The sequence below is a fragment of the Amphiprion ocellaris genome, chromosome 9, assembly GCF_022539595.1.
Source record: "Amphiprion ocellaris isolate individual 3 ecotype Okinawa chromosome 9, ASM2253959v1, whole genome shotgun sequence".
Classification (NCBI taxonomy): domain Eukaryota; kingdom Metazoa; phylum Chordata; class Actinopteri; family Pomacentridae; genus Amphiprion; species Amphiprion ocellaris.
Window position 1 is genome coordinate 10546399 of NC_072774.1, and position 25032 is coordinate 10571430.

The 25032-nt window shown below is 37.5% G+C and overlaps 1 protein-coding gene across 2 annotated transcripts in view; it reads left to right on the plus strand.

Annotated features, from left to right (window-relative positions):
- LOC111565709 (collagen alpha-1(XIV) chain-like) overlaps window positions 1-25032 on the plus strand; it is a 196114-nt gene that overhangs the window by 96411 nt on the left and 74671 nt on the right. For both annotated transcript variants that reach the window (XM_055013738.1, XM_055013739.1), the window contains exons 24-27: window positions 4599-4745; window positions 6632-6706; window positions 10231-10370; window positions 15407-15530. In XM_055013738.1, the coding sequence (XP_054869713.1) occupies window positions 4599-4745; window positions 6632-6706; window positions 10231-10370; window positions 15407-15530 (486 nt within the window). The remainder of the gene's footprint in view (window positions 1-4598; window positions 4746-6631; window positions 6707-10230; window positions 10371-15406; window positions 15531-25032) is intronic.

Genomic DNA, 25032 nt, shown 5'->3' on the forward strand with positions numbered 1-25032 from the left:
AAAAAGGAAAGAAACTACTGCATCTACAAAATATATTTCAATCAAATCAATCAGAAAAGGAAAAATCCATCTGAACCCCATATTTGTTATATTTTCCCCTTTTCCATTGAATCAATAAAAGTCTTGTACAGTTTGTCCTGCCGACACAAAGGTGGAGCTGATCCACAAACAGCGAACAACTTTAAATTCAAATTTTATTTTTATTTGTCCTCAGAGGGCTATTGGTTGTGCGGCTTCGGCTTATATAAACAGTGTAATGACAGAATTCCTGATAGTTTTCTGAGATGACTTTGACTTTGCATTACACAACCAACTCCAGAAAATGCTATGTGGACTTTTAGATTGTCTCCAACATTTCTTTGTGAAAGCATAACCAAGTTGACACCTCAATTTCTGCACAGTTTTTCAATTATGTATCTGCCCCTGGGTTTATTTCTTGAATATTAGTGTCATACAGTGGAATAATGTGGACATAAATGTTAGAACACCTTGTAGCAGGCAGGTTGTAGAATATGGGCATGATGGCTTCCACAAAATTCATTACTGCCATAAACATTTCTCCAGAACTCTAAAGTCCGGCCCTAAAAGTGGTACAAATTATTAAAACAACCGTAGGTCATCTCTCTATGAAACATTTGCATTTTATTGTTCCCCCGTTGGGCCCATTTTAAGTGTTGCCTCTAAAGAAGCTTTAAAGGTTCTATATACAACATTAGGCTGCTTTCTGCTGCAGGAACTTGCAGGCCGTTTTAGAGAAGCCTGAACCTTTGCTAATTTTCAAACTGCAGGAACTGTCACCGTTTTCACAGTGGAAAACTGTAACTTGACACAACTGGACACAGCTGGAACTGCTGCCAAAACATAGAAAAGCTCAGCTTACAACACACACAGAAGGAGTGTGACTTCATTTTCTGCTAAGGACGGCATTACTCCACTATATCTTAACATACACTGTAAAAACTGAGAGTTTTACAAAAAAAATGACTTTTTTTAATGATGTACTGATTTTTTTAAACATGCTTTGTTAAATTACACTTCCATTCACATGTTATCTATAAGAAAACAGGTCTAAACTGTACAAAATGTCTGCATCACAAATCTAAATAGTAGTTTTTATATTGTAAATCATTATAGATTTTCATTGTTCTGCAAAGCTACAGATAATAACCAGCAAAGTCACTGAAAAAAAGTAGCAATTTTCATTTAGACTAAAAGAAATCAGGTCAAAACTGTAGGTAGTGTCACACATCAAAAATCTAAGTTTTTTACAAATAGTAGTTTATTTTATATTGTTTGACCATGAAATTACACAGTTTTTTTATTATTATTTTACGGATACTTGCCGATATTTGAAAGAAAAATATGTATATTAAGGATTGAAAAATGGTAAATAAGTGTTGTAATTGTTATTTTACAGATTTTCACAATTTTGTAAAGTTACAGATAATAACTAGCAAAATCACTGAAGAAAAATAAGTAATTTACATTTAGATTGTAAAAAAAAATACAGGCCATCACTTCACCAAAATGTCCACATCAGAAAACTTAGATTTTTCTAAATATTAGTTCGTTCTTTTTGAATGTTTGACCATAGAAGTACACAATTTTACTGTATATAAAACAGCTAAAGAATATTATTATTTCACAGATATTTACCATTATTGTGAAAGAAAAATATGAACATTAATGACTGACAATGGTAACTCTTCAGTAAAGTTACAGATAATACCTAGCATAATCACTGAAATCAGTATTCATTTACATTTGGACTTTAAAAAAATACAGACAAAACTATATTAAACTTATACATCTAAAATATTAATTTCCTGAAACTAGTATTTTGTTCTCTTACAATGTGCGACTGTAAAATGACACTGTTTCACTGTATTGAAATCAGCTAGAAATGTTATTATTCTATAGATATTTTCTGTTATATCTACTTTTTTTTTTTTTTACATTTTACAAGTCTTATAGTATTACTCCATGTTTTAACATATTTTTTCCTGGCATCCATGTTGCCAAATCTTCACATTTTTTATGGATTGTTTTTTTTACAGTCTAGCAGATAATTGTTTGCCACCATATTAATACTTCATTTATGTAGTAAAATAATTTATATTCCACCTTTGAACTAGAAGTAAAAGGACTAAGTGTTTTACCTTCATACAAATGGTGTGGAATACGTTCGAAACATTAGTGTGAGAAATATAAAAATATAAAACTGTACCTGCACTTAATATTTAATCATTTGTAGCCTGCTGCTTCAAACAAGAGTTAAAGCTTTTCAACAAGAAATGGGTCACTAAGCCTAAAAATGTCCCTTCATGTGTCCCATTCATGCTATTCAGTTACAGACTTAATTGATAGCAGACTTTGTAAATGAGCCTGGAGTTGTTTCAGGAGCAAAAACACAGGTGAGACTAATAACATTGATGATGACCCTGTTTCACTTCGGTGTGTTAGTAAAGCAGCATGTAAAGGTAAAACTGAATGCAGCTGTTATTAATATTAAACAGAACTCCTCTATCTGATGTTAGCTCTGTTTTAAGAAGGATTTTCCTGCAGGAGTTCCAGTGAACGGTTGGAGGTTAGTGTTGATTAAAGGAAATGAGGAAAATAGAGCATTAGGTGATAAATGCAGAGATCAGAGACGTGAAAAAAACTACTAGTAGGAAAGCGAAGGAGGAAGGTTTCTCTCCTTCACTTGCCTCGTGTGCTCTTCTGTTTATCTTTGCCTGTCTGAGCAGAGGCTGGATGCTCAGTTTAGAGATTTGCTTTAATCCACGCAGAGCCAACCGGCTGCTTAAACACCTTCTCAGATGGAAAAGTGTCGAGTCTCGGTGACAGCTGTTTCCCTAAACTCTATTATCTATAGCTGCTTCCTATGTGGAGGAGGAGCTAATTTGTCACTCTCCGAGATGAGAGACACATTAGGAAATAGAATTAGACTAATGAATCTGACAAATGACAGCCATTAGAGTGTGTACTGTATATGTAAGCTTCTAGTTTCCACTCTGTCCCTTTTTGGCTGCCAACAAAAATTCTCTCTTTCCTGTTTCCCTGTGATCCTGTCCTTCTACAGCTTTGCAAAATAAACACCAAATTGAAAGTATTTGCAGTGCACAATCCAGAGGATATTGTCAAGAGAAGAGAAAAGAAATCAATACTGCAATGTGTTTTATTTTTCAGTGGATATAAAAGTGTTTTCCATTTTCTCTGGTTACCTTAATTTTGGGACCAATGAATGAATAAAGCTGCTCGTGCTGCAGGTTGTCACCTTGTGTTTGTTTTCTTGTTACATTAATTTGTAATAAATCTGTCAGAGACTGGAGGAGTTTGATGTATCAAGGAAATCAACAAATTGTGGTGATCAATTGAGCTAAAAATTGATAATACTGCCCTAAATCCTATGTTCTGTTTGTCAGAGTTTTTACTGCCAACCCAATTTGCACATTTTTGGCTCATTTTTCACTGCACTTCTATGGAAACAGCACATTGATGGCCAGAAGTAAAGCTCAAAAATATCACACAGTTACAATTACAAATGTTGAATTTCTTTGACTATGTGTTTTACATATATTGAAAAAAAAACATTAAATCAATGTTTACAAAGTTGTTCCAAGTGTCCACAGTTACCAATATTGGACAACAATGGTGATTATGCATATGAGAAATATTCAACATTTTAAATTTTTTCAACCTCATCAGACTAGACGTTTTACACACTGCCCTGCACATTAATTCTAGAAAGATGTTTCACCATTCTAAATGTGTCTTCCAACAATTTGTTGATTATTTGCTCCTCCATGTACCAATTTTGCTGCAATTATTTTATTAAGTATGTTTTATTTTGCTCTCAATCTCTTTAATCTGTTTATGTAAACACAGCCTGCAGTTCATTCCAGAAATCACAATTTTTGTCATGTGATTATTTATAACATGTGAGTCATGTATTGCTCTTCTATTGTTATGAAGAGCAAAAAAATTCACTTGTTTTAGAATCTGGTAAAAAAAAAAAAGAAAAAGTGTTTATTTTAGGCCGATTTTTTTAAAAGATGTCAAATTTTAATGAAAGAGTATGATTATATGCTTAGTTTAGACTTTGTTTTCCTAATGAAACTGCACATCATACAGGATGCATTCAATTACTATCAGAAAAGTGAAAATCCTGGATTTTTTTCTGTTTTTACATTTTGTGGTTCTGAGAAATTGTGTAATTATGTTGATTTTTTTTTAAATTATAATATGCATTGAAATCCTCAAACAGGTTTTGTTGTTCAGAGTGTTCAAGCAATTAAATAATGTATACTTAAAGTGTATTTATTTACAGTTAGTGAGCAGATTCTATCAGAAGATCTGATTATGTGCAGTGTCGTGCACAGACATTTGCTTCATCAACTTACCTTTAATATTTCCTTCAGCAAAGCATATTAAAACTCGGATTATTCTTCAGCTCTCAGGCTTAAATATGATACAGAACGCGGCTGAATGTGAAGAAGTTGATCCAGAACAAGCTCTTCAGATGATGTAAGCTTATTAGGATTTAATGAACCTGAATGTCATGAATTGTAAATTTTTGGTTTGTTGTTTTATTGCAGATGATCAGAAGCAGGAAGTGAGCCTTGGAGGCGGGGCTTCCCGGCAGTGTTTCTATGACCTCACTCCCAGCAGCCAGTACCAGATCAGCATTCACACACAAATACAGGAAATGGAAGGACCGTCTGTCTCCATCACTGACATGACACGTATGTTGCAAAGGTTTTACATATTGTATATAAATGCACGATTGGAAAAATTTGAGCTGAATCCAGTTTTTTTCCATTTTTCATTAACTTTTTAACACGTGCTGACCTACACTCAGTCTTTTACTTCCTGTTTTTAACCTTCATCTCTCGTCCACTGTCACGTCCTCCTCTCTGTCTTCTCTCCATCTCCTATTTTCCTCAATTAAGCCTTCCTTCCATACTCCGTCCAGCCTCTCCCTCCATCTGTCCCCCCCTGCAGCCACCTTCTGTCCCACATCTATCTCACCTCTGCAACTTTCTCCTTTGCCTCCATCCTTCTTCACTTTCTTCATTCTCTCGCTCTGAGAAGATAGATTCTGTTGTTGCACTTCATTGGTCAGCTGATGAGCTGAGGTGAACTGCACAGCTCCAGGCCTCCGAGGACTCACCTCAACCAGGGTTATAGATGGATGAATAGATAGTTTTGGGCTCCCACACACACACACACACACATTCACACATGGACTAATGTGATTAAATGCAACAGCAAACCCAACAGTTTGGCTTCAGCAATCGTTTGCGGGTCCAAAGATACGTGAAGAAATGTACAAAATTCTTCTTCCTTTAAAGTATCCTGAGGAATGTGGACATAATTATCCAAAGTAAATGTACCGATTATGCAGAATAGCCCCTTTCAGAGTTATATTACAGTATTTCATAATCATTACTGAAACATGTAACAGGGTTTTTATGTTGAAGCTGGTGGAATGAAGCTAATTTTGACTTATAGCTGTCTGACAAATGTGGAAAGTGGAAGTAAAAAGTGCACCATTTCTCTGTAAAGTAAGAAAAAATTTATCCCTATTCACATGGGACTATAATTACCTGGCTTGGACCTATCCAAACAACATCACTCTTCCAGCATGTCCTGTAGGGCTGAAACATTTTTCAGTACCAGATTTCAATGGAAACCATGTAATTAGCAAATCACAAAAGGCTGCACAGCACCTCTGACCCAGGATTCAGATTGTCATCTCATATCTGTGCCCCTTTTGATGGTATCTCATGTGGTAAGGATAAATCACGTTTTAAATGTATTAAATGGAGAATATACAACTATATATTAAAGACTTTAAAAAATGATATTGCAAAATAAATCGCAATACCTGTCAGAAAATCTTATCCCAATAAGATGTTTTTCCTTAGTTGTTCATCCCACATAGTGACTTATACCCATTATTGCCTGATGTGGAGAAGACAGTAAACCTAGCACACGCCAACTATTAGTGAATATAATGAATGTGCTTACTCTCCAAATAACAATTTTTCCTCAGAATCAAAACTCCCCCTTTAATTTATTTTTATGACATGTATGTTCCATTGTAGTGCAGTCGCTGATCTTTCCAAGATGATTAACTTGCTGTATTCTGGTTTGACAGAAAGCACTCATTTTTAAAAAGTAATTGGCTTGGTGCTGAGGCGTTCCTCAACCTGGGGCTGTTTTTGACTCATGAAAACATCCTCTGGTCAGACAGGCTCTAGACAGACAATAAAAATAGAGCTTTTGCTGTCCCCAGCTTAGATTGAACAAATTTAGAAAGATCAAGTGTGATGTAACTCAGTGATGGACAGAAAGATAAACTGAACGGACCACTGCAGCTGGATTGGTTGTCAGTACAGATTACACTAGAAATTGCTTTTATTTCTGTAAAGAACTTAGTTGTTGGGGAAAAGAGGAGGATTAGGAAACTTTCAGCTTAACAGAAACAAGCTGCTGCTGTCTCTCAGTGTGTCGGCTTATTTACTGTGTGGTTTTGGTGGCAGATAGACGGGATGATGGTGCTACTCGTCACTACCATCGTGATTTATGACCTTTTCTTGGTTTTCTTGTGTGTCTGTGTTTCTAGTGCCGGCGCCCACTCAGGCTCCGACCGAACTTCCCACCACAGAGCCTCCTCCCACCATCCCACCTGCTAAAGAAGGTGAGTGAGAAGCCAATAATAAACACATACACATTCTTATGTTATTCATTTATAGTGCTGAAGGTATTCTCAGCAGTACTTTATGCTAACTGTACTCATTTTAATTCATGAATTGTCTTTTTTTTTTTTACATATAGTTCATCAGAAATCATAAAAATGCTAATCTATAAACCTTACTTTCCAATGCATCATAAACAAAAGTTATCCACAAGCTTTATATACTTGTAGTTACAACTTATATATCCTATTATATACTTGCATTTTTTTTTTTGCCAGTATTTTGCAAAGTAGTAGCTTCAGGCTTTTTCATTATATATTCTTATAAAAATTGAGTTGAATCTCATCTTGCATGTTTTGAAATGTAAAAAATTAGTTAACTGAACATATGCAGTCAAAATCAATTGAATCAACTATGTAGTTTCTCTTACAGACTTGCTTTCCTTTAACGCAGTAATGTCATTTATACAGCAGCTGTACTTTAATATTTAACAAAACATCCTGAGACAGCACCACTCAAGGTTACCAATTACCTTTTAATGGCTGCTCAGTCCTTGTACTTGACCTCAGTGCAGCATTTCTCAGCTTGTCTCTCAGATAGGATGTTCTGTGACTTGTAAATATCCTCCATCTGTTCGGTATGGTGTGCCACAGGGCTCAGTCTTGGGGCCTGTTTTAATGTCTTTATATGTACTTTTAATTGTGCATGATATTCATATATATGATGTCTCTTTCTATTTTATGCTGATGACACCCTGTTGTGCCTGCCTTTAGAACCTTCTTATAATGACTGTGTTTGTGACTGAAACTGAGATTTGAACAGAGTTACTGGTTCACAGCACATTGCAAAACAGATTTTGACATTAAATGGTTGCCTTTTGTATCAACTCAAGCTTTCTGCGAAGAATTTTGGCATCTAGTTTGACAGTAATCTAAATTTTGAGCAGCACATCACAAAGTTGGTATAATCCTTCAGTCTTAGAAATATATTAAAAATGCAATCTATCTTAACTTTTGAAGATGCCAAGATCTTTCTACACACTTTTACCTTGTCACGCCTGGGTTACTGCATCAGCCTTTTTACCTGCCCGAACAAAAAACCTGTTGATTGATGCCAGACTGTACAGAACTCCAGTGCCAGACTTTTAAACTCCAACCTTGAAATGCAGTTTGAGCCTCTATACACAGATTCCAACTAAGTTTTAGGATAGACATAACTTCTAAGGCCCCTCATGGTGTCTCTCAGTTATATCTCTCACCTCTTAGTAGCGAATCTTTGACAGGTCTTCTGGTATTCCAGCTGACAACTAAAGGGGATTGAGTGTTTGCATTCTGGGACAGAAGATCTGAAACAATCCAAGGAAATCGGTTTAGCCCAGTCAGTGACCAGTTTAAAGTCTCTTCTTTAAACATGGTTTCATTGGAGAGGATTTACTGATTTTACTTGAATTTTTCTTTTCTTTGACTTGTCTTTTATGCTTTTAAAAAATGTTTTTTTTCCTTTTCCAACACTGCTCTGGTTTTCACATACCAAATTGTGTTTTGAAAACTGCTGATTTTATGATTTTGCTGGTTTATTTTGCGGCCTTTTGAAGCACTTTGTAAGTTGGATTTTGAAAAGTGCTCTACAAATTAAGATGATTATGTCTTATTATTGTAAAAACAAAACTGTGATGCAGAGGTTTTCAGCAGACAATCAGGCATTTTGTATAAACTGCATTGCAGTTGGTAAGTTTGATGTACAATAGGGGGGAAATTATGGATGAGGGCTTGTAAATGGTGCATATTTGCTATCAGATAGTTAAATTATGAGTGGGGGCAGTTATAACAAAATCAGGGAAAACAAAAGAAAAATTTGGCTACTGCAACCAATGGAAAAATGTTTCTCTTCTTGTGATTTATTAGCTTATTGCTCCAGCCTTGGCAGAACTAATTCAATTGCTTACACCCAACTTCAACTTCAGTGAAATGACTGAATTAATTTTCTTACAGTTGGTCGTTGAAAAAAGGAAAACATAGTAAATTGGAAATTTGATTGTGATGCAGTTGGTTGCCTCAGTTCAAGTGTGACAACTTAACTGGTAAAACATTTTCCAAATCACTTGACAAGCCTGGAAAGATCAGAAGAAGAGGGTTTAAGTTCACAGTCCGACCCTTCACCTTCTGCCCAGACGGTCCTCCTCCTCGGTTCCCATCTGATGGACTCAGGTAAAAGGTCGCCGTGCAGCACCGACGTGAACCGACACACCTGCTGAGCCCGTCTCTGAGCATTTCCGTCTAAGTTTCTGACCTTTGTCAGGCCGACGCCTCAGTCTGTAATGACAGGCAACCTTTACTCAGGACAGGTGGATGGAAGAGGAGGCGAGGTGGGTGTTTTTCAGTAAGGAGGAGAGAAAGATGGACAACTGAAGCAACAAGAGGCAGGCAATGAAACAAAGTGATGGTTATAATGAGAAAAGCAGGCAGAGGCAGAACTGCAGACAGAAAGCAGAGGGGAGCTGACAGAAAGAAAGATGAATGTTAGACACAGTGGCTGCAAAAGACAGGAGTGAGAAAAAGACGTGCAGTGTAAAGAGACAGAGGGAAATTATAGAAAGTGAGAATTCAAGACGGATGGTAACTCAGAAAGGAAGCCTGAAAAAGTCTCAGTAATATCAGTTTCTCCTTTCCTTTCCTTTCCTTTCCTTTCCTTTCCTTTCCTTTCCTTTCCTTTCCTTTCCTTTCCTATGATCTCCTTTCCTTTCCTTACCTTTCTTTCCTTTGCTTTCCTTTCCTTTTTTCTCTTCTCTCATTTCCTTTCTTCTCCTTTCCTTTCCTTTTTTCTCTTCTCTCGTTTCCATTCCTTTCCTTTCCTCTCTTCTCCTCTCATTTACTTTGAGTTCCTTGCTTCTCCTTTCTTTCCCCCTCTTTTCCTTTCCTCTGTTGCATTTAGAATTACAGCCATTTCTCACCTTTTCCCCAGGAATTTATGGAGCCTGACACGGTCATAAACAAGGTTTGGAATTTACCGAAAGACTCAGAGTTTGAAAACTTGTTAAAACCACAAAACAACTTTACGGCCGCTATGATAAGGCTGCAGGGAGTCATTGAGAAACCTGAGAAGAATAAAAGCAGCAGAAAAAAACACAAGCTAACACGGCAGGACCAGGAATATGAATGAGCAGCTTACAAATGAAGAAAAACAAGACACAAACACAGTGAGCATTTTTGTGTACCGAAAAATAAGAGTTTGAAACTGTGCACGCTACACCTTTCATCTAATGAACTCTATGGTGTAAAGATCACTCCAAAGACCCAGACTTTGCATATTTACCCTTTTGCAGCAGATGTATATTTGCCGTGCTTCATACTTTGCATATTTGCTCAGACTCTGAATATATTAAGCAGCCAGTTAACATTCTGCTTGTGCTTTGTCCTCCGCTGACATTCATTCTGTATGAAATTACTTTTTTTTTTTTTTTTAAAGGCAAAGACAAAATGATGTGCCACAGAGTGAACCTATACGTCTTCCTTCTCTGTCTGTCCAGTATGTAAAGAGGCCAAAGCTGATCTGGTGTTCCTGGTCGACGGCTCGTGGTCCATCGGCGACGACAACTTCATGAAGATCACACGTTTTCTCTACAGCACCATGGGATCGCTGGATCTGATCGGACCAGATGGAACGCAGGTCAGTTATGTGATCACATACTTACAGATAACCCCGAAATTTTTCACATCAAGGCCAAAAATGTTTATTTACAGGCAATTTTTAATTTGAGAAATCGATTTCCTCTGCCTGGAAATGACAAACAAATGGCAAAAGATATTGTCTTTAAGACAATAGTGCTGTTCCTATAATGACTGGTAGTCTGTGATTACATCCAGATCTTTGAGCTTGAAGGCTTTCTCTCAATCACGCTGGTCTTCAGTTCCTCCTCAGATTCTGGATGGATTCAGGTCTGGACTCCAAAATGTTCATATTGTTTTCTGTTCCCCATTTATCCACCACTGTGGAAGTATAGTTCAGATAATTGTCTTGTTGGAAGCTGCAATGCTGCCCAACAGCAGGTTTTTCAGTAGACTACCTGATGTTTTCCTACAGAATCTTAATGTGCTTCTATTTTCTCCTGATGCTGTTGAACATCCTGCCTGGTCCACTGGTTGAAAAATACCCCCAGACATCACATTCCTACCACCATGCTTTACAGTGGAGATGGCATTCTTGGAGTTGAATGGCTCTTCTGTCTTTCACCAAACAAACACCATGTCCTTGTGTCTAAATACCTCCAGAGAAATCAGGGTCAATGGAGACCAGTCTTGTTCAGTGTCTGTCTTGTGATGTTGGTACTGGAATCTCTCAGATTCAGCAGGATGTTTTTGGTGCTGATCCTTGGATTCTTCTTGGCCTTGTGGACTACCGTCTTTGCCAGTGCAGGCATCACTTTTGGATTTCTAGTGCACTCTGAGGTTTTTCAATGTGGCGCTCCATGTGCATTTTTGATTACACTTTGCAGTGTGGCCACTGGCACTTGAAAAACCCTGGATATGACTTTATAGCTTTTCTCCTGCTCTCTCTGTGATGAACTCTAACATCAGCTCTCTACACTCTTTGGTTTTAGTCATGACTTGAAAGTGACCCGTAACTGACTAGAGAACTACAGCATCAGCTGTTCATAGTGTATTAGAATGCTCTAGAACACGGTAGAAATTATTAGAACCTTTTGGAAGGACATAGATGCTACACCGTTTTTCAAATTTGTGACAATTTCAAGGGGTATGAATTATTTTGGATGTGGCATTTTTAGTAAAAATGTAAAAATATACATAGTAATGATTAAAATAGGTCATTAACATCTCTAACACATTATCTTACGCTCTCTTTTTTTTTTAACTTTGTTTATGTCATTCCCAGTCATAAGAGACCTATAAAACTTCACTGTATATCTAAATTTCACATGGATATGAATGATTTTGGACTTAACTATATGTCTCCTTACCACAGACTGAGCCTACCTCAAGGTTTACTCATTCTTACCTTTCTTTTCCTGAATTCCTGATTACAGAGGTATACATTACTGGGCTAAGAAGTGGTGCAGTCTTGACCACTTCACTCTGAATAATGTTTCAGTGAGTCTCTCTGGAGAGCTGCTATTTACATTTATGACTGCTCGTGGTTCTTGCGTCTAGTCTAAACGTCTGTATCTAGTGAAAATTACCGTATTGCCAGTTCACACAGTTCCATAATTTAACCAGCAGAAATACAAATGTGCCTGAGGCTTTTAATTTTTGTTCGCTCCCTTTGTAATTTATTCCCTTTGTTTTAGCTTCTTTTTTTGTTCCTGCTGAAAAATGCATACTCATGGGAAAGATAATGTAAAGCAGATGTGGGGGATCTTGCCAAAAGTAGCCACACTGAAAACCATAATAATGATGAAATAACAAAATTACATATCTTAGTGTGATCTGTGGGTAAGAAACTCGTCAACAAAGGAGAGGATGTCGTGTATGGGGGTGTTAATCCCTGCAGAAGGAAAAGATTGCAGATTCTGTGGGATTATGGATGCTTTACAGTCTTGGTGTTCGGCATGCATACCATCAAATTCACATATATCCAATAACCTGCTACCCCACCAATACTATACATCCTTTGTTACTCACCTTCCATTCCCTACAACCATTTTACCCTACCTAAAGAGAAAAAAAAGTTTTTTCACTCCTGAAATCTACTGAAACTCTGCTTCCAATCAGGAGATAACAGAATACGGAGGCTAAAAGCAATTTCTTTTTTCCTTTTATTTGTTTTAGTGTAGTTCTTCCATTTCAGACAGAAAGAGAATTTTGGATAAAACAGACATTTACCCATATGATAAATCTTGGATCATGATCTTTGACCTTGTCCTTTTGGCCCCTATACACTTCTGGCTCATTTATTGTTTGGGGAAGGTGCTGATGTTGGCATTAATTAATATTGGAAGGATCCTGTGGAGCAGAGGTAACACCCAGCTTTCTTTGGCAGCCTCCTAAGAAATCAGCATGTCCACAGTGTTTGTATCTACAGAAAAGTTCAGGAAAGTGAGAAGAAACTTTGAACCCTCTCGAGAGTCAATTTCTTCTTTCTGAAAGAACTTTTTTGCTGCTGAGCAATAGTCGATTAACTCTGCTCATTTGCTGCCACCGCGTTTTGTGCCAGAAAACATTACTTCTCTGGCTGGAATGGCGCTTTTAATAAGTTAAGTCTAGATGCATTAGAAGTTGAAATAAACAGCAAGTGGTTCCAGCACTGACTAATACACCATCAGCCTGATTCCATTGTGAGCTACACTTTAAATCACCACAGTGAATATTACCATCTCCACTGCTGTTTCTCATTTATCAGGTTCATCAATAGTAATGCCAGACTCTAACTTGAGGGCAGTTGTTCCCTGTTGTTATTGTGAACTAATTTGTTTGTGCTTCTTTCCTGCATGGCTCCCACTATGTCAGCAGACTTCAGCTGCTTCATTTGTCACGCTGTGGAGGTTACTTGCTAAATCCTTTTGTTTCATTTGTGTAATGTGTGCTGTTTAGCAGTTTGCTACCCTCTCTGTGCCCCATCACCCTCTGGCAGGACGCTACTAGCAGCAGCACACCCTGGCTGTAATGTGAGAGAGTTGGCGGAACAGTAAAGACAAAGTTGGCTGGTAAATGTAGGCCGACCTGAGCCAACAACAGCACCATTAGCAGTCTGCAGCTAATGATAGTTGTTCACCCCTCTTACAGCAATGCAATTAGATTGATTATAGCTCTGATTTGGGAGTTGGGATATATTATTTTTTTCACTGGATTTTCGCCAAAGCTTGTGTAAAATAAGGCTGCAGTTTTCCCGTTTGAGACTGTGAACTTTTACATTGCCTGCTTGGTGTGAAGAGTGTTAAGACCACCTGCAATGTCCAGGTGAAAAAAGGTGAAACCTGTGACCTATTAATGCTTTCACCTATTAACCCAGTAGACCCCAAGCAGAGTCTGGACATTTTTTGCTCCCGTCACAGTTTTCCTCTCTGTAGACTAATTTTTCACTATAATTTAAAGTCCTGCACCTCTATGAAAACAGAACAACCAGAACTAAAAACAGAGAGAACTCAGAAATGCCTTATGTGTCATACAACACAGTCATGATGAAAAATGTTGAATTTCTTTAATTATTTATTTTACAACTATTGAAAAAAACATGGAATTACTTTGTATAACATTGTTCTAAGTATCCACAGTTACCATTACTGGGGTAAGAGGGTGATTATATGTTTAGGAGATAATTAACTTTTTACATGTTAACAGCTGCAGCAAACACAATGTTTTTCATACTTCTCTGCACAACGACTTTAGATAGATGTTTTACCATGCCAAATATATCTTCCAACAATTTGCTGACAACTTGCTCCTCTGTAAACCAGTTTTGAGCCTGCTTATTATGGATAACATCTGAGTTGACCATTGCTATTTGGTTGTGCTGAGAAAGTAAAAATTTAGGCATATTTTCAAATGACACGTCAAATTTTAATTAAAAAAAGGTGGATTTATGCTTAGATTTGGTTAATTTTCCCAGTGAAACTGCACATCATCCATGATATGTTTAAGGACTCACAGAAAGTTGAAAATCCTGCAATTTTTTTTCTCAAACAAAAGTTTTTTTTTTTTTTTTTTTTTAATTTATTTATTTATTTATTTATTTTTTTTTTTTAACAAAAATTAAAAAATAGCTGGAATCATCATGTAGATTTTTCCAAATGCCATCAGATGTTACCAACACTGAAAAAAGTGTTTATTACACATGCTGTATACTGTACTACTTAGCTTTTCTAAATGCGATCCTCTACTTGTCTCTTATCTGCTCTGGGTAAACACAGCCTACACTTTAGCCCATTTCAGCAAAAAAAAAAAAAAAAAAAGAAAATAGTCCCTGAATTTTTGTGAAGTGGCTGTTGGTCACAGCTGAGTCACTTATACCATCACAGTTGTTCTGAGGGGTGCAGAATTATTTGTTTTTTACAGAATCAGGTTTGAGCAAAGGATTTATTTTTAAATGAGATAATGAAATATCCAAACTCGAAGCTTAGATTTGGGTGATTGTCCTGATAGAATCACAGATGAATAGTTCAGGCGCTGTCAGAAAGTTGAAAATCTGACTTTCTTGCTCTGATGAATGGTGTCATTTTAGCAGATTAAAGAAAAAACCAAAACAACAACAACATGCCTTTGAGACCTCTCTTGTGTGTGCAGCATAGTTTCACCCATCTGTACAGCGTTCACTTTGTTTAATCACATCCAATTTGTATACTCGCAGCATTTCCTTCAGTGAACAAAAGCAGCGTCTGTTTGATGCTGTTGTTGCTGTTTTGAATAAATACTGAAACTGTACGTGATAATGTGGTGGATATTAGACTGTTGGACCCTGAGTGCGGTCATTTGGCCTCGTAACACTCAAATAATGCCACATAAGCTGTTTGGAGTAATTTTGGCTTCTTGCTGTGGAGTTTGGGAGGAAACAAAGCTGTGCACACAAATGTAGAAAAGCCTCTGCAGTGGCTTTGTGACTGACATGAGCGTGACAGAGTGTGATTCTTGTGCAAAGTGATCCCTTTGGAGAAACTTTAAACCATAATGGCTCAGGAAAATGTGGCTTTAGCTTTGTGTAATTTTATCTGACATGTGCTTAGAACTTATTTCAGTGTCTCCGTTGCTCTCCAGGTGGCCATTGCTCAGTTCAGCGACGACGCTCGGACAGAATTCCAGCTGAGTTCCCATGGCAACAAGGAGGCGCTGCTGGAAGCCATTCAGAGGATCAGATACAAGGGAGGAAACACCAAGACAGGTTAGAAAAGCACATTTATGGGATTATTGCAGTAATAGCTCATGAAGTTCAACAGCGGAGGTAAATTCAGATGTCACTTTCATGCCTTGGTTTAAATCTACCTCGGCTTGCTGTCAAAAAAGTCTCACCACAGCATCTGTTACCAGCTGTTTCACAACTTTTGATCCTATCAGAAGAAAGTGTTTGCACATTTATCACTGGAAAATGCAGATGTTGAAGGAGTGATCACCTTGATGTATGAAAAGTTGAGCAGTTGACAAATGAGGTTCACCACAAGTCCATTAGAAGCTGAACTGGAGCTTTCATACACTTGACCAAAATGGGAACATCTGTAATTTCATGATAACACTGCAAACTCCATTTCTTGAGGAGGATTGTGTGATACCCTCAAAAGCTCCAGAATAGCTACTAATGGAGTCTGTGGTGAGAAAACAGCTGTTTTTAAGGTCAAAAATGAACTTTTAACCTCATCCAATGGTAAACTGTTGTGTATGTTGTAAAATTTGTGTCTCTTCACTGATGTTTCAAATATATTTGTGCACATTTTGAAGTGTTGCATTTGAAGAAATTGATGGAAATTTGCAAAATTTGCAACAATTTCATCGAAAAAGTTTTTATCCTCGTTTGAGGTTAGTAGATTTTGAAAAAGAGTCAATGCACATAGTGGGAGATGGAAGGACCTTTTCCAAATAAGTTCTGACAGTTTAACATTTAACTAAAAATGACTCATCAGCTGTTTTTTACTTCTTTTGTTGTCTTTGCCTCTGGACATCATCAAACATGTACAATAGCAGATCATATGAAAGGATAATTACAACTTTCCTGATTGAAAACAATTCCTGAAGATTCCTATCCAAGTTTTACTTATTTCCTCTTTGAGGTTTTTTTTTTTTTTTTTTTTTTTAAGCAGTTGGCAAGTAGCTGGGGTACATTCCAATATCCATAGTACCACAGTGTTCAGTAAGACAATTTACTATCTCCCAGTAAAGAGTATATCAATTCAGTATGCCAGTAACAACAAGATGTCCTTTTACATCCTTTTGGTTTTGTAGTATAAGCAAACCAGCATCTTTTTCTGGTCATTCTGACCAACAATCCTTTGTGCAGTGGATGGTACATCACAGTGTCTCACTAAAGTAACATGCTTGAGTTGCAGAGTTCACAGACAGATGATTTCACTCTGCAGACTGCGATGGATATTTTGTATGAGCAAAATGGTCGGAGCTGTGTGTAAATGTGTATGCATACAGTGTGTAGTTCGTAAAGGCAGCTGTAGTACGTACTAAAAATAGAATGCCAATGTGTGAGATTTGGAGCATAGGGCTGGTTTTTGTTTGCGACTATGATTCTCTTACTCTGTTGTTGCATAATGTAGCCTAATGTAGAAGTTTATTCACTCCAAAGCAGTTAACAGAAACAAGGCCAAACTAGCTTTTTTCTTTTTTTGTTTCTTTTGTGCGACGTTTCAAAAGTTTGCTTCAAATTTGTTTGACAATTGTATAGAAACACATCTTATTTTTTTTAGGAAATTGCCTCTTCTCATCTACTTTATGACACTTGTTGCACAACTGCAGAAAATAAAGAATTTAATTGAGGGTCAGCATACAGGAGAAGTACCCCACAGAGGTTTCAGTAGAAGTCAACGGGACTTCTTGTTGTTTGTTTGTTTTTGCTGTTTTGTTTTGTTTCACCAGTAAACTGTCTGGTGAGGGGTCTCAAGACTGCATTATACGTACCTGTTAAGTGGTGTCGTAGAATCCTTCCTCTACTTAGAGAGGCAGTTTCACCACCATTATCAACTCAAGGGTTGTAATGAGTCATGAATTAAGTAATTTTGGGTGACAGTATATACTTAGGAATCCCACTTAGTCAGATAAAGATGCCCTTTGGCTGAAAGGTAAAACTTAAACAGCAAACAAAAATAGAAATCCAGCTGTCCTTTCCTGAAACTTTTACCATTACTTTGACCTGGATGACTGAGAATCTACATAGACGACAAACAACAAGCGCTTTGGGTTGTGAAAACTTATTAACAAGTATCCGACTGTGGTTGTAACACCTAGCGAATGCCTTTAATTTAATGTGTCATGTGACTTTGCAGGTAATTCTGGTTGTTAAAGGCATTTTCACTCCTATAATCTGGGTCATGGCTGTGTCCACTCACAGTACTTGTGTCCTTGAGCTATACCTATCTTCCTCTGCCATCCTCATCCATTCTCATCCCATCCTCTTCCTCCTCTCCTCAGCTCTCTTGCCAGCTGTCCTCTCCACTCTCACTTTGTTGCTCACTCTTTTCTCTTCTTCCTTCCTATCCAGCGTGTTAATTTTATCCTTCTCAGCACAGTTTCCATCTTTTGTTTTCTCATGTTTTCAACCTCCTCTGCTTGCATCGTCTTGTAATTTCTCATATTCTTCAACCCCACCTGCTTCCCGAACACGTCCTTGTGTCCTTCCTTCTGTCCATTGTTTCTGTCTGTGCCACTTCTACATCTACTTTGCTGTCTTCTGGTTTAACAGGAGGAAACAGGAGGTGTTTTAGCTGACAGGGCAGTGTGTATATGTGTGCATGTGGCAGAAAATAAACCATGAAATTTCATCTTCCCCACACAAAGAGAGGTAGGAGGCAGCCAGCTCTCACAAGGTTAGGCTAACGCTCATAGACTCACAGTTTCTCTGTCTCCCTCTCCCCCATCTCTTCGTCTCTCACCCACACATGCACACTCGTACATGCACATTCACTACCCTCAGCATAGAATTAATCTTCTTCAGTAGCTCAGACACACTGTCTGCAATTCAGGATGCCGTTATTTCCACCACACAAACCCTACATCACAGATTTTAGGTTTAAGTTTTAGATTCTTTATTGCACAATTTCTTCAACAAAACAATAGAATATGTATAATATTTCTATTTAACTTTGTGTTTGTACACGGATGCTTCAGATGAGAGTGAGGAGCGTTAATGAGTTTTGTTTAATGAGGCCTGTTTTATGGTTGAAGTTGGACACGTTCCTCCTCCGTGATTCTGCATGCCTAATATAGCACTAAAACATAATGCAGCAGCTCTGTTTTAACACAAACAGTTGCAGCACTGTGCAAAAGACTTAAGTATTAACCCTTTGAAACCCCAAACCAGTCAGTGAGTTTGGAAGGCATGTTAGTCTTTGAAAACAGCCTAAATTACTCCATTTATAAGCGCGTGAAGCTGTAAAAACAAAGAATCATTGGATTTTCAACTGTTTTACAGTCCTTAGAATAATGATTTGTGATGCAAGGTTCCATCAGAAGCCTAAAACTGGGATATTTAATCAAAATCACTTTACTTTTGCTTTCACTCTTTGCACCACATTTAGTCAGAAACTAAAAATCCTGCACTTTTTGGCTTAACGGAGAAGACATGACTGCAACCAACAGTCACATGACAAATACTCAGGCACTGCTCAGCTGAACTGCAGGCTGTGTTTACACAGAGCAGATAGAAAACAGATATGGAAACAAATATGAGAGTCTGAGAGCAAAAAAAAGCTACTTGGGTAATAAAATAAATGACGCATGATTCCAAAATGTTATACAGTGGGTCAGGTTTCAGCAAAGTGAATGAGTAGTGTGCAGAGGAGTGTGAAAACTGCAAAGTTTGTTGAGGTTGTAAATATGTACGAAGTGAAATATGTATAGTATGTAGAACTAGATTTTTTTTCAGTATTAGTGACACCTCTGGGCACTTTTCCTTCAGGTTTTGCAAAATAAATAAACAAGTAAATCCACTTTAATTTTTTCTTTTTTATGATTTCTGGCATTTTGACTTTGTTATACTGCACAGACGACTTAAAGTTCTCTTTATTTCTTGTCATAGTTCTGCTGTTTCCACAGGGGACTTTATATTGCAGAGAAAAATGAGCCCACAGTAAACAATATGTGACAGGATCAAAAATTCTGAGGAATTCTGTAACAAAAGAATGCCATGAATAGTAAATGTACTTCAACGGTGTCAATTATTGCAGCTTCTTACAAAAAAGTAAATAGAATGACTTTTCAGTGTTTCTCTGGTGCATGAGTTCACCGACATACACAGTTCTATAATGGATTCAGTCTGTCTCTGTGTCTTCTGTCTCTCCATGTAATCCACCCTGACTCCATGATGGTGAGATCAGGACTCTGTAGGGGTCAAACCATCTGCTCTGTGACTCCTTCTTCCTCGTCTCACTGAAGATAGCCTTTTATGACCATGTTCATATTTTTGGTGTCGTTTTCATGCTGCTGAATGTACTTGGGACCTGATCAGATACCTCCCTGGTGGTAGTGCATGAACAAGAATCCAAACAGACCACATGCGTAAAGTTTTTTCACAATACTGGTGACTGAGTCCAAACCTCCTCACATCACAGCTTTCTCCTCTGGTTCACTCAGAAACAGGCCCGTGGTTTCTCTGGCTTCTCTTTTTCATTCTAAAAGACCACAAATTCTCTTCATACACCCCATCAGGGCCTCTCACTGTGTCTAAATCCTACAAAGTCCTCAAATAAAAGACTGTAGCTTTCTGTCTCTTAAACCTTTAACCTCTGGCAGATATATTTGTGTGAATACAACTGCCAGCCAACCAGAAACCCTGTGGCTTTAATGTCTTTTTTAATGTTTACTGTATATGACTTATTTTATAGCTTCTCTCTAATGACCTCTTAACCAATCAAATGTACTCAGAAACACACGTACAATTTCCAAATGTTTCTATTTTGGGGGAGAGTAGATCTGGACTATTTATTCATCTTCAGTCATTCTGATTAATTTAGTTCGAACCTGCTTAGTGCTCAGCATGAACGTAGATTTTTGTCATTATTATTTGCTTTGCAAAATTTAAAAAATACTGGAATCAACATGTCCAACATTTTCCTACAGGTGTTTCCAATACTGGGGGCAAATAGGGGCTTTACATGCTACAGATATTTAACTATTCACATTTACACAACCTCAGGTGTCTTCCCCATGCTGAGTATATCACTTTTTGTACACTTTTCGAGCCATGCTGAATTAAATTTACTGGTGCAGCATGTTTAATTTTGCTCTCAGTCTCTGTAATTTCTTTCTATGCTTGTGTCCTGTCTATAAACAGCCTGCAGTTCAGCCGAACAGTCCCTGAGTATTTATCCCGTGGTGTTGGTTGCGGCTGAGTCAGTCATGGCTTCTCTGTTGCATTGAGGAGTGCTGAAGTTTTAGTTTTTTACAGGATCTGGTGCAAATAGTTTGTTTTGGGTGATTTTTTATGTTGAATGAAGTGATTCTGAGGAAATATTGCAGTTTTAAACAGAACTGTACATCACACATTATATGTTGACACACTGTCAGGAAAAAAGGAAATGTGACAGTCGTTACTGTTTTTACCATTTATTGCTATAGATTGTGTAAATTTGGAGAAACACGCCTTTCAATCCCAGCGGTGGGTTTTGAGGTTCAGTGTGAAGATTTTACAGGCTGTTTTTTTCCCACCAACCTCTGATACAAGAGGGAAGGAAGAGCATGTTGTGGATTTGGGGTATTGAAGCTGGTGTTCTGGGATTTGGCTTTTCACTCTGCATTTATTCATCAAGGTATTAGTGATCCTCTGGCTGGCTTAGTGAATGATTGATTTAATGTAGATTCAGCTGGATCCCTGTATATACACAATATATATGTATGTGTGTTTTGTGATTGCTTTTCATGCTCATTTGCGAGTAATGGTGCTAATCCGTGACAATGCTGGAGCATACAGTACACAGACTGAGGAAATGTGAATCTGCTTGTGAGCAAAAGTGAAGATTTCTACGCGTCGAGGCGACGGACTCCCAGCATGTAAAGTAGAGTTACTTCTCATCCTCAGCTCTCTGTAATATATTCAGCCATTAGATTAGTTAGGGTGTGATTTGCAGTGTGTGATTCTACTTGAGCATCCAGTCGGCTTCAGCCGCAGTAATGCAGTTATGTGAGACCCTCACTCAATTTTCAGGGTTTATGAGTCTTTTATGACTTTGGGAATGAATGTATGAATGGACCATGAATGAGTTTCACTCACTGTAGAAGCCAGTAAAACTCATTCAAAACCCATTGTGTGTTTTTAATAATGCATTTGATGATCCTCGTTTTTCTTTTTTTCAAATCGTGCTGAACTTACTGTAACTTTTTGAAGACTACAGGATTTAATTGCTCTATTCAGTTAAATCAGAGCAATTTAGTCAATTAATCCAACTCAATTTATATAGTTGATTTACAGATAACAGAAATAAAAACAAAGCAATAAAACGGTCCAAGTCAAGTACAGCCACAATCACGTTATCAATAAAGAACTCTAAAACACAGGAATTGAGGAACTGAAGAAACACTTTCCTATGTACCACATGCATAGAGGAAAAACCAGATGGGATAAAATGAAATAAAATAACATAAAAAATAGGATAAATAAATTAAATGAAGTTAAAATTTAATATATATTGTTAAATAGAGCTAGGAATAGAAGCAAAAATGATAAGGAATTCAAAAAAATAAGTAATAAACATTACGTTACATAGACTAAAATATAGAACTAAGTGAATAAATTGAGAAATCAGTAAATAAAACTAGGTATAAGAAGAGTGAGAGATGAAATTTATCAAACCAATCAAAAGCCTGACTAAAAGGGCATTTCTCATTCAGAAGAAATCTTACAGTCTTGACAGATTTCACCTGCAGTCACAAAAGAACAACAGGGAGGAAAGTTTTTATTCTTTTTGCACCAAGGTCTTCAGATGCTGAAACAGGAGAAATAATTTCGACTTTTTTTTTCCTCGCGTTGTCTGCTGTCTTGATCGACAAAGCTGGTAACCTGCCAGACGCGAGAACAAATCCAAATTGACATGGGTTACTTCCCACACTCAGGAAGTGATGGATCGCTGATTGATGATGGGCTTCTGAACTTGAACTGCCCTGACATGTTTCTGTTTTGTTTTCCATTTTCACTCGCTCTCATCCTCCCAACACTATTCTTCTCTTCTTTCTTCTTCTTCCTCTTCTCCACCTCCACCATCCATCATCCACAGAGCCCCTCCTCTCCCTCATTGCCCCTCTTCCCTGCTCTGTCCTGTGTGTCACTTCATGCCTGGCCGGCTGCTATGATTCCAGTCTCGCCCATCACGATCAGAGGACAGTGTAGAAACAGATGTAGCACTGGCAGATATCTGACATCACAACACTTTGCAGGCCAAGCACTCTATCATTTGTCATCACTGACAGCTCAGAAAAAAAACAAAACCCAAAAGAGGTAGTGATGATTTGGTCTGAGAGTTTTGGTTTGATTTGGACAGAGACACAATGCACATATTGACCCATTCACACCAGCAGTTTTGTATATAAAGCAAGTGGTTAGCCAACGTATGGGTCATTTACTGCTTAATCTGTTGGTTTTGTTTGTAATACAAAGTTTCCTGATAGTCAGCACATCGTAATAACTCAGAGAAGTGAAAGGAGAAAGTGTAAAAGGACAGAAGGACATGAGAGGATAAATGGTGGCCGTTGTCCATTTAATCATAAAAAGGTCAGGTGGAGATGATGAGTGCAGCTATAGGAACAATTAATGCAAATTATGATGGACAATATGCAAATACTGGCATTAAATAGAAGTGACCTACCTGTGTGGGATGATCAGATTTATTGGTAATGAAATTTAGATCAATTAAGGTCAGAAAGGACACCAAGGTGAGGGGAGTAACTTTAATAATGTATTCAAATACAATTACTAATTACGTGTATCCTAATCCAAGTATCACAGTGCTAATGTAACTAGATTGCATTGAATACTAAAATTTTAAATTTAGACAGTAGAAAATGAATATAGATAATATCATGTTTACTAATCCCCCCATATTGTGCATCTTTCTAGCAAATAGATGAAAATCTCAAATCAATCTCTTTCGATTTTTTTTTAGCTCAAAATACTTCACAGATGGTTAATTTTATCATGATTGTGCAATTCCTGGTTTTAGTTCTTTTCTAAAGGAACTGTTTCAGTCTCTGTAGCTTTAAATGTGTCTGAGCTGCTGCCTTCTACAACTAATTCAGGAAGAAGACTCTCTATGCATCTGTGATTGACATAGTTGAGCACATGCCTGCTGACGTGGACTTACATGAGTGTGAGACCTGAACTTTCCATCATTTCTTTCTCCTTGTGTGATCATTTTACCTGAAAATATTGCCAAATTGATGGTACAGCCGTTGTTTTTAACTCGTTTGCGGTGAGGTTTGTCAGACAGCTGTAATAAAGCTTTTACTTTAGCGGTTCAGAGACACAGTTTCAGAAATGGCTCTGAAGTGATTGCCGTTTAACATGTAGTCACTGGTTCCTACCTGTTTTCTGCTCTGCTGTCTGAGAAACAGAGGAATATGTAAATGAGAACAGCTTTATTGGGAATTTGGCCGTATTAAAATGCAGTTTATGTGAGCCCAGAGAAGCAAACAGATGTAAACACTGGCTGAGCTTAGGCTGCACTGAAGCACACGCAGGTGGCGTGAAAACACAGCAAAGCACCTTATCCTTGTTTACTGGTTTCAAATCGCTCGTAAAGTTTCCACCATCTCTGAATGTCCCTCAGGCGTAAAATTTGCACATAGCTCTGACTTGTGGTTGTATAATTAAAGCTGTGTGTGAATGTGTTAACACCTATTACTATTGCTGTGATGACAGTGCCATCAAAAATAAATGTAAACAGCTGAGCCTTCCATTCTTCAGGTGCTAGGAGTGCATGAAGGCTCTCGTGTTCACTCTTGCTGTCAACGGCAGAACATTTAGAATGACAGAATTTAATGGCTTCATACCAAAGCATTTTTAATTTTACACTTCCAAGTGTATAACAACCACAAAACACAATAACAGGAGATTTTCAGCATATGGAGCCTCAAAGTTTATTTTGCAGTGTGGCTTTTGAGTTGCAAACTTTCAGCTTCCAGTTGGAGAGAGTTTCTGAGAAATTGGTGTGGGGATGTCATTTATATGTTGGAGGTTATATTTTGCTTATGTTAATTTATTTCTAATAAGTCAAGTCAAGTCACTTTTATTTATATAGCACATTAAAAATAACAACTGTCGAGCCAATCTGCGTTCCAGTAAACACAAGATTGCCATTGCCAATTTACCTAAGAGGTATAGATAATAAGATAGGACCCAACAGTATTATTTAATATGTGAATTTACCTGAGTAATTTAAATATTAAGGTTAAGACCTCGCAACAGTTCATGTAATGTTCATGAACCTGACTAACTTAAAAATGAAAGTTAAGACTCTACAATAGTATACATTGGAAAACCCAACTAATCCAGGGAGTATCTTGGTGACACAGTCGGTAAAGTTATTTGATTTAATGGCTATTTGGGTGACCTGACCCTTTAAATAAGCCAGGAGAAGAGATGCTTACTGTATTTTGAGGAGACAATGTTCACCCAGGAAGTGCCAAACTACAATAATACCCCCAAAAAATAATGATTAATAAACTGTCTGCTCATGTGT